General features: G+C 45.9%; 1 protein-coding gene across 2 annotated transcripts; it reads right to left on the bottom strand.

Moving 5' to 3' along the window:
- Positions 1–677: 677 nt before the first annotated feature.
- C16H8orf76 (chromosome 16 C8orf76 homolog) lies at positions 678–10,268 on the bottom strand. Of its 2 annotated transcripts, XM_016216127.2 has the most exons (6): positions 10,146–10,268; positions 9,201–9,296; positions 8,321–8,464; positions 5,044–5,498; positions 3,632–3,764; positions 678–993 (listed from the first exon to the last, which is right to left on the bottom strand). In XM_016216127.2, exons 1-6 carry the CDS (start codon positions 10,260–10,262, stop codon positions 796–798), a joined length of 1,143 nt encoding a protein of 380 aa, XP_016071613.2. In that variant the 5' UTR covers positions 10,263–10,268; the 3' UTR covers positions 678–795. The 2 variants fall into 2 exon arrangements, with proteins under 2 accessions (XP_016071613.2, XP_016071614.2); XM_016216128.2 differs by lacking the exon at positions 9,201–9,296.
- Between the last annotated feature and the right edge of the window lie 740 nt (positions 10,269–11,008).

An 11,008-nucleotide genomic window follows, 5' to 3' on the forward strand; every position in this document is an offset into this window, starting at 1 on the left:
ACACAAGCAACGTCAGACCTTTGTCTGTTTGGGAAAAGGCCTGGGGAAAGGTGAAGTGAGCAGGCATACGGGAGGGTAACCCTGATGACACCTCTTTGCCCAGGGTTGGCATTCTCTTCCTCTGCTGAGAAAAATAAGAGCTGGGACAATGTCTGGTGAAGCTTCTGGTTTATTATTAAATTCCACTTCTCTATGGGAGCTCCTCCATCCCAGGTAATTTGAGTGAGGTAATGGCCTTCTGTATCTGAAGATGATGTTTAGATTGTGATTAAAATTTGTGTGGCTGAAAGGATAGGATGTTCTCCCTGTGAGACAGTGCTACATGGACGCATATGTGTCGCCCTTGGGTCTTGGAGGCCAGAGGAAGTGACACAAGTATGCTGAAGCTTATACTGCTGGCTGGGACACAAATAATCATCTCCTGGAGCATCCATGAAACTAACTTTGACATGTCTTCATTTCCACAATCTCAGTCATCCCTGACAAACTTACCTAAACAAATAAATACTTATGCTACTGTTTTTAAAAGACTATAAAATCTAGAAGCCTCTTTTACACACTCTCCCAATAGATAACTTCTAAAGGGGTAGGCAGCTAAGATAGGTGAATGGCAAAAATCTAAAAAAAAACAACAAAAATCAAGAAACAGAATAGAAAAAAATGTGGGAGATGAGCCATTTTTATAAAATATAAATAATCATGTTTAATTCACTCTATTCCATGGTTAGCAGTAGATTCTCTCTGAAGTAAACAAGGACAGTTAACACAGTGCCAGATGTTTTGCTTTTAAAGGGACTAAGTGGAGATTTGTATCTGTGTCTGGAACTGGTTTTCAAAGGAACAGAAGTGGTCTTTGATCTTTCTGAACCACTTGTCTTCAAATTCTTTCGAAGATGCAATCACCAAGGCGGTCAGGGCTGCAGGGCCCACACACTTCACCTCGCTGTGAACCTCGTCTTTTATTTTCTCTGGCACGGTATCTTCTCCCATAACCTGCAGGAGAAGGGAAAAAAACCGTGACCCAATAAAAGGGGCAGCAGGCATGGTGTGCAAGACCACGCCAGTCTTCATGTAAAGGATTTCATACAAGCAGAATTCCTTCAACAGCCTGGGGACAATTCCAACATATTGAAAAGATGTCTGATCAGAAGCAGCAATCTGAGGACCACATGGGTAAATATCACCCCACATTTCTGGTATCATCCTTCCCGAGTGAACAAGTCGCTGAAGTACTAATATGGCAACGAAAGGCACAATACTGCCCCCTACTGGTCAAAATCAGGCTCGATTCTGTGTTAGTTTCTCTTTGATAAAACACCCCACAAAGATTATACACATTCTTGCTTTTGGGTGGGTACTAAGGAGCTATCTATTCAAGCCATCATTCTCTCTGAGCTCAGATGAGAAAGAAACTGCCACAGAACAGAACAGGATGGATTTCAGCTGGGTCTTTGAGGATGGAAACAGCAAGTAGGTGGAGATGAAAACCCACGACAGGTTTATTAGACACAGGAGATCAGGCTAGTGGAAGCAAAGATTTGTGTAAAGAATTCCTGGGTCACAAGTTTGGGGTTACTCTCTGGAAGGTCTTAGACATCATTATCAAGGCCGTAAACCAGACCTGACCTCTGAGGTAACGGTGACACATTTTAGTTTTTAGGCAAGCAGATAACATGGTCAAAGCAATGTTTGTTTCTTCAATTTTATTTTTCAATTATAGTTGACATTCAATATTATTTTCTACCAGTTTCAGATGTACAGCATGTGGTTAGACAATTATGTAATTTACAAAGTGATCCCCCGATAAGTCTAGTACCCACCTGGCACCACACATAGTTATTACATATTACTGACTATAGTCCCTGTGCTGTACTTCACAAACCCGGGACTATTCTGTAGCTGCCAATCTGTACTTCTCAATCCCTTCACCTTTTTCACCCAGCCCTCAAAGCAATGTTTTAAGATCAACTCAGCAGCAATGTTCAAAACAGAGTTGAGGGGAGACAGTAAGGAAACAAGGAGAGACAAGCCCGGAGGGCACTGTGAGAGTCAACCAGGAGGTGATAAGTGGGGCCAGTGGTAGAAGAGAAATGAAAGGTGGACCCTGAAGGAAGGGTGGGCTGGGTGCCCGTCTAGAGGTGAGAACAGAGGGAGATGCCCACAGCTAGCGAGGTTCCAGATCTGGATAAACAAAGAATGACCGACAGGATCAATGGCAAAAATTAAGTCTACAAGGAAGACCCTGTGCTTCCTCTCAACAATGCTTGCTGACGGCCATGTCTGTGGACGGCACTACACTATGCTCGGCACTGGCGGAGGGAGAGATGCTCTGATGAGCAGTCCCATTTTAGACATTTTGTACCTGACGTGCCAGAATAACCAATAATTGGCTCAGGTTAATCACTCAGTAGGTAATTAATCTGAGATGTGAGACAAGCATTCCAGAGAAGGGAGCAGAGACACAGATCGGAGGGTAATCAGCCCAGAGGTGACAATGAACTACACGCAAGGTTATGACTGCTGTGAGAAAAAGGCAGAGGGGACAGAGAACCTAAGTGACACCTCAGAGAATGCAGTACTTGGGAGACAGGGGAAACTAGTTGTATCTCAAGAGGCAGAGGGACAGTGAGAACTACTGGGGAAAGCAGACTAGTGCAGCCTCTCGGAGCAAAGGGAACAGGAAACCAAAAGTGAGTGGCCCACAGCTACAAACCCAAGGAAACATAAAGGACCAAGGAAAGGCTACGGTGACCTCGGGAGAGACGGCGCATCTGCGCATGTCTGTTAGCTGGGCTCAAGGGAAAGAGCCCATAGAAGTGAGAAAGCTGAAAAAGGCTCAGACGACAGACAGGAGAGCATGACGCTAGCACAGGGAAAAGGAGCCAAGCGGGAGCTTAGCTTGGGGAGGGGGAAAGGGGCCGGGCATTGTAGGTTTGCAGTATCTCTTGAAAGCATGACGTTAGGATGTATACAGATAGTTATTCTCATGGGAAAAGTTCCTGAGCAGTCAAGTTTCAATTATATACTAAAAGGAACCACAGTGAATAACTTAAATACATGGATAATCTACAAATGCTATCTGAATACATTTCAACAGCATACTTTTCTAAAAACTAATAAAGGTTTAAAAAAACTGACATCTGAATGTCTCTACAACCATCGGAGCAGTAACAGGGTGGAGCAGACAGACAGGGGACTTGCAGCTGGACTGGTGCCAGCACGGCTCTGCCACTTAAAACCTGACCTTGGCAAGTCACAACCTCTCTGCGCCTCACTCCCAGTCCCGCCTGTCCCACAGGCTGTTATGAGGATGAATGAAGGAGAAAACATACAAGCGCCCTGCACAAATGTCAACATTCATTCCCTTAATCAGCACTCAGAAAACAGTTACTGGGCATCCTGGTGTTCAAGCAGGCAGGTGCTCACAAGCAGCAACCTGCGAATGAAACAGGGCCCCTGCCGCTTGCACACTGCAGCAGAAAGAGGAGGAAGTGACCAAAGGCCCGTAAAGGAAGGACACGGAGGTCCTTTAGAGGATGCGATCTGACCTTGTTTTTGAAAAAATGGGATGGGAGCCAGGAAACATATCTATGATGCCTCGTTTCACATAAACCCTAGGAGATACACTCACCTCAGCCATCAGCAGCAAAGTGTCTTCTTTGAAGCCAAAGCCCTTCATTTTATCTTCAATTTCCTGCTGGGTCCTTAGGTTCCTCTCCAAAGCAAACGATGTCTGCTGAGACTGGGTGAGCTGAAGCAAAAGCCTGAAAAACACAAAAGTCCGGATGTGTAGGTTCCCCAGAAAGGAAAGCAGTGAGATGTTCATATATACGCAGGCATTCAGCTGGGTGAGAGTCCCACTGGGCTAAACAGCAGACACTCACCCTCATCCAAATCCCTAAAGCTTCTTATTCTGAACAAAGTACTCAGCTTTCCATTGGAGAGTCATCTTCTTAAAGATGCACTGACCAAGCTTCTCAAAGAAACCTTTAGTGAGCAAGACCTCAGAGGGCATCCTGTAGAAGTCACGTGATCAAAAGCACAAGTGATGTGGCATGAAAAGCACAAGCCTCTCAGTCAAAGGCTCCGCTCCAGAATCATGGGGGTGTGTTCCTTTGCAGTTAGTGCTCTATGATCCTTCCATGTCCCTGCACCGACAGCAACATGACCTCAAAGACTAATTACATTCTCTAGCTCACTTGAATTACCCAAAGCGAGCCCCAATCTTTGAGGACCCTCTGATGACCACATTGCAACTGCCTCACCACTAACTTCACCATCATGATCAAAGCCTGGTCTCTGGGCTCCTCCTCCCTCCTGTCCCCGTCATGTGGCTCCTTCACAGTTTGTTAAATATTGACTGTGTAGATACCACACACTACTGTAGGCACTAGGCACGTTTCATGGGATGGAAGGAGGGAGATCACACAAACAGTAAGACAATTTCAGGTAGTGATGAGTGCTACGAAAAAGAAATCCAAGATAGGGCGGGTGCAGTGTCTACTTTGGATGGGCAGCGGAGGAAGGCTTTTCCAACACACCCCTCAAGCCAAGACCCAGAGGGGAATGAGCCAGCACAAGAATACCTGGGGGAAGAGGGCTGGCCGAGGGGGTGGGGGGCTCTGACACAGGAACTAGCTTGGTGTATGTGAAACTCACGAAGATCCCTTGCGGGTGGAACACAGCCAGAAAGAAAAAGACTGGAGTAAACAGGAGAGAAAGAGAGGCAGTGTCAGCTCACATAAGGCCTCGTGGGTGGTGGGAAGAAATGTGGAATTTATGCAAGTGTGATGGGAAGTCACGAGTTTCATGAAAGAACCTGACCCAATTCACACTCACCTGCTTCATTCTGACCTGTCTGCATTACCTACCTGGACTCTGGAAGCATTGACATGTAGACCATGGGAAAAGTCTCAAAAACATATACCAGAACTAGCCTAGAGCTTTCTGAAACTTAAAATTAGAAAAAGGAGCCTAGTATCACACATGCGGTTTACTCTGAGCCTAGTATCACACATACAGTTTAACCCACTGTCCACTTACCTGGTTCGTATCAAAGAGGCGCACGCCTTCCCCTGAGCCTCCAGCGGTGCTGCTGCTCTCTTTTTTGCCGCAGAGTCCTGAATATAGCTCAGAGCTTTCTCCTTCTTGTGGTTACCGCTGCTCATTTCCCCAGAAAACACAGAGCTCTCAGGCAACGTCTCAGGGAAACACAAAAGACAGGATTTTCCTGAGTGTGGACAGGAGGTGTAGATGGTTTTGTCACTTAAGGTGAAATGGCTCTGCCTACAAGACGGTGCAAACGATGCTGAGCACGCTGGCCCCAGACTCAGGTACGCCTCTGCCAGCTGGCCCCAGCTCCAAGGGTTAAAGGGATGCAAAGAAATCAGTTTCTGAAGGCAGAAGATGGCATGCTCCACGTTCTGCAGGCTTGAACAAATGGCGAGCTGGAGGTGGAGCACAGTGGTCAAATGGTCTGTGTTAGTTGCTTTCCTTTCCTAAGGAAGAAAAAAAGGTCAAAAACATTAAACTGCAGAACGTTTTCTATATGAAAATGGAGATTCCTAAAAACCCAGGTTGTACATGTTATAAATCAGAAGTATCTTTCAGCAGCTACACAACTAGAGTGGACGAAGTATTTTTCAATAGATCTCAGTTTGAAACCATAAACCTAGAGAAGTATCTACTACCCAGCAAAGCAAGCACCAGTCATTCCCAAACATCCTAATGTCATAAAAACAACACAATTCATGTGACAGTGGTCTGAAAAAGTTCAGCACCAAAGAAATAAGTGCCAGTTTATTTTCAATATTTCTTATAATCTTTATTGTCTTCAGCCACACAACTGAGAGAACCAAGCCAACTTTTTTATACCCTGGGCTAATGGTTTCATTTTAAGATTCCAGGCTTCCTAAAAATCCAAATGGTGATTTCCTTGAGGATTCGAATGAACTCCATGTCCAAATTTTCCTTGGCTTAGACATCTTAAGCAGGACAGTCCTGAAGCTCTCTCTGTTTCATGCTGCATCATAATTGAATCCAAATGCCTTCCCTGCTATGACCAAGGCCAGAGTGTTTTGGCTAGAGGGGACTGCCTGGTTTCCTTCGGATCAGAAAATCCTTTTCGAGCCACCTTTACCAGAGCCACCACCTCTTGCCTGACTTGCCATATGGCAAAAGCCCTGTGGGTTAGGGAAAACAATCCTTCTTTTCTAAGTTAAAGTCTGTGGAGAGCAGACAGCAGACTAAATGACCTTTGTTGATTTTAAGTCACAGGAAAGCCTGGCTGTCTAGTATGCAAATCGAGCTGCCACAGAGAACTACACTGAGCGAGAAATGCGAGTAAAACTACCCAGGATGCAGCCCAAGACACTGACGCATCAGTGAGTAGAAAGCTTGGGAGGGCTCTCAATAGTCACATATACAATGCAAAAGTAGGAAAGAAAGCCCCACACGACCTATGTGGTCGCGCTGTATCTTCCCAATAACAGAACCTATCTGGTGTAATTATCACTCCTGTTTATGATTCTGGCCTTCCCAACAGACCATTAAGTTCCAGAAGGGTTTCTGTTCAATGCTGAATCCCTAGTACAGAGCACAGCACCTCGGACATAACAGATGTTTAATAACTGTTCAGTAATACCTCCTCATGTCTTTCATTTATAATAAGGAAAGTATCAAGCCTGGACCACCTATAACAAATGCTGCCTTTCTTCTACAAGTCTTAGTGCTTTATACTGTGTGAAAACATTTTCACATTGAGAAAGCAAGTGTGTGTTGAGGTAGAGGTTGTTATATGCAAACTACGATTTTGACGGGAGGGTTTTAATAGCATAACTAGTAAATAACTCTGTGTAAGTTAAATTCCATTTAAATGACGTGGTGTGATTTTTCCAGAACATTGCAATTCCTCTGTGACGTGATGATGACGACTACAACTAATATTTATTGAGTGCTTACCGTGTGCCAGGCGCTGCTTAAGGGATTACTCACTTAATCCTTGTAACAATCCTTTAAAATAGATTCTATTATCACTCCCATTTTATAGATGAGGCAACAAGTCACAACAAAGAAGTCAGATAGCTTGCCTGACCTCACAGCTAGTAAGTAGCAGAGCCAGTCAGTTATACTAGAAGCTGCAGAATAAAGAATAAAGTCACAGAAGAGCTGACACATGTGAGCTGGCTTAGGGTTCTCCCACTAGGCTCCAGATGAGCGATGGATGTGCAGGGTATAGATATGGTTTATCTGTCTCCTAAGCACCAAACCCAGAACTGGGCACAGGTGGGACTGAAATGCCAGTGGACAACATAAATGAAAAAGACAGTCCTTCACTGTCAGAAAGCAGTGTCCTTACACAGTTCATCACACGAGCACACCACTCTGAGATGTTAAAATTATTTGTTTAAGAAATACTGTACGTTCCTTCGACAACATGCATCCAATTAACCCCCAGTTAGTAGAGGGGAGAAAAAAGGAGAAAATGTAGCTATTCTCCAGGTTCTGAAGACAATTACCACCAAAGTTTCCTCTCACTGCAAGAGGCTGAGGTCCTACGCAATGAACCCCTCAGCAAGCAAATAGGGATTTCTCTTAGTTTACAAGAACGAGGGCAGTTCAGATGCACACACACTCGAGGGCCACCTTGGTCGACTAGGTCCACGGGGTTCAAGATCAGTGCCATGCGCCTCATTAGCTCCCTCTGAGAAAGAACACTGGTCATCTATAAACTGAGCCTGTCTACTTAAGGTCAATCCCCATGTAAAATTTACACAAATAACCACAGACATAAACCATAAATGCCTTGATCTAAAAATAAAAACAAGCAGAATTGCAAAGAGCTGCTTTCCTTTATCCCTTAAAAAAAATTCTGCAAATACCATATAAGAAAAAAATGGATTATTAAAGCTTGGCTTAGTATGATGTTTAGTCACTTTTTGGTAATTTTTTTCCTCTTTACAAAAGTAATACATGTTCACTGTAGAAATTTTGAAAAATAGTATCTAAAGAAGAAAACAGACCACTGATAATCCTTCCATTCAGTATTTATTCCCAACAAAAATAAAACCTCTGCAAATGACATTTTCGGGCAATGAACAATTTTGAGCATAATACAAGAAAAAATATTACTAAAAAATGATTATGCCTAGAGCTCCAAACTATTCATCATCATAATGTCCTTACACCACTGGCAATTTTCTTCTGCTTCTCCAAACTCACAGATTTTGCTCTTAGCAAGAAGCTGGTTTTGTTTTGTTTTTTAAAAAAATATGCAGCCATCCTAGGAAAACAACTGAAAATAAGCAATGACACCACTCACCAAGTCCGTAGCAATCGCCAGTGCTTCCACGTGCCTTCCCAGGTGAGCTAGACACCGAGCCTGGCCTTCCTGGACATCCCTTTTCATGGCAACATTTGTAGGTGGTAATTTTTCAGAGATACTGCAATATTCCTGCAGTGCTTTCTGGCAGTTATTTGTTCAGTAGAGGAAATGAAGAGAAGGGATGAAAAGAAAGGCAGAAAACACAGAAGAAGAAAGGACTCAGTTATAGGGGTGATTTTTTTTCCTTAGCAAAAGGTAATGTCATAACTGACCCTCACAATGAACTAAAGAAGTTCATCGGTCACCAATATTCTTCTAAAGGGTAAAGAAGAAATGGCTGGAGAACAGAACCATGACTACCATGGGAAACATCATAGTATAGTAGAAAGAACATTCTGAAACCAAAAAAACCAGGATTTGAATGATGGTTTTGCCACTGACTTGCTATATAACCTTTTCATCAGCAAAATAATAGGACTCTTATGAAGATGAAATGAGATCTACATGCAAAGCTGATACCTAGCTGTTAGTTTCTCCCTTTTCTTACACATTTTGGGGTGCTTTGCTTCCGTGGCACTATAAGGTATCTGTGCTAGAGGCTCCCACATAATGAGATACAGGGCCTGGGGAATCCGATTTACAAGGATCCCCAAAAGATTCCTATATTGGAGTTACAAGAAACAAAACAAAGTATATAGAGCTTCATAGGAAAGGACAGAACTTTGGGGCTCTAAGATTACAAACACATTGCAAGAGATTAAATTCATCTTCACAAACAACACACTCCTAAGTTAGTAGCCTATTACTTAAATATGCCGTGACTTACAGAACAAGGGCCCATTTCAACTAGTGCGATCTTATAAATGTGGAATTCTACCTGATACTCTTGCTGTCTGTAGGCCAGGTCCCCTCTGAATTTCTTGATAGTTAGAGCTTCAACATCATCACTGCTCTCCGTTTCCTCACAAAACCACTAGAAATTGTGAAAAGAGCATATCACGAGAACAAAGCTATGCTTTTCCACCTCATACTCAGAAGCAATTTTCCACAAATAAATTATTAAGCCTCAAAAAAGACACTTCTTTAAGATGAGACTCAGGAAGGCACCTGGCACAGAAGAGTGACAGTTTTAATGATGGCCCAGTTCTTATGTAAATTATAAAATAAACATACCAATAACATGATGCCTCTTAACTTAAAAAGGCGTTAGGTTAAGCGCCCACTCCCGGGGATCACTCAGCGCTCAGGGTCTAGGAAACCGGCAGGTGTTTTAATTGACACTGGGGGGGGGGGGGGGGGGTCTACGACACAAATACTTGGCTGGGAAGGAAAATCAGAAAGCACTTCTTGGAGAAGGCAGCATTTAAGACGTGCCTCGAGAAATGGATACAATCGAAGGATTCTGACCATCAGAGCGAGGTCAGCGTGGGCGGGGGAGTCACTGAGCAGGGACAGGCCTGAGCGGGGACCGGGCCGTCGCCGCCCGGGGAGCAGAGGCGCGAAGGTTCGGGAAGCGGGCGGCGGCCGGGTGTGCGGGGCGCTGGCGGCCCGGCTGCGGGACCGGGGAAGGCGCGGCCGCGGAGGGCCCGCAGGTTTCAGAGCGGGCACGGGCACGCCCAGGGAGCCGCGGTGCGGGCGGCCAGACGCCAGCTGCGAGTGCACCGCGGACAGCGCGGGCATGTCCCAGCGCCCTCGGGGCCCGGGAGACACGGCCTCGCGGTGGGCAGGGAAAGGGGGAGGCCGGGGGGCACGGGGCAGCCCGGGAGGCGGCGGGCACTCTGTGGGCGCCCGCGCCAGGCGACAGGAGGCCCTGCCCTCTTACCCGCGGCTCGCAGAGCTTGGCGCGGTAGGAGGCGCACGGGCCAGGGCGCCGCTCCCGCCCCTCTTCGAACACCGAGTCCTCGAACTCGCCGCCGAGCAGCCAGCACCCGGCCTCCATCGCGCGCCTGCGGCAGGGCATCGAGAGGAGACGGCGCCTAGAGCGGCGCCCACGTGCGGGCCCGGCCCGGAGCGCGGCATGCTGGGATTTGTAGTCCCCGGGAGGCCAAACCGAGGCTTGGCCCGAAGCGGGTTGGTAGTCGTCGTTGAGCTGAGAATTTTTACTTGATTCGCAATCTGACGGAAGTCGGGGACAGAGTTTGACTTCTCGGTTCCAGGAGATGGACAGCGCGTTCCTTATATGCTCGCATCAGAAAGCACCGGCCCCAGGGTAGCTGTTTAAAACCCGTAGGTACCACTTTTTCACACCACGGACGGTATTCCTGACAGTTAAGCACCTTTTTGCACTTTATATCCTTTCCTCATGAAAGGCACAGTGATTCCTATTTTGCAAATGAAGATATTGGGCTTATAGAAGTTAAGTAACTTGCTCAGGATCAAGTATTACATGGCTAAGGGCTGGGAAATAAGTGAGTCAGTATCCCCCGTCTCCGGAGAACAGACCCCTGACCAACGACAAAGACCAGAATAATTAACGCCTTCGTAAAACAGCGGATACAGAGGTTTACTCTGGGGGCTCCATCAGGGAGCATTAATTCTGCCTGCAGAAAACAACCAAATGCCAGAATTCTAAGACTAACATCTACCAGCATTCTTACACCTCAGGGTGTTCCTAGAGACCGGGAAGCTGAGACTGCTGGCAAAGTGCCCTCCGGTGTTGCACGGCAGTGTCACTGTGCCACATGC

Source organism: Miniopterus natalensis, chromosome 16, assembly GCF_054644295.1.
Source record: "Miniopterus natalensis isolate mMinNat1 chromosome 16, mMinNat1.hap1, whole genome shotgun sequence".
NCBI lineage: Eukaryota > Metazoa > Chordata > Mammalia > Chiroptera > Miniopteridae > Miniopterus > Miniopterus natalensis.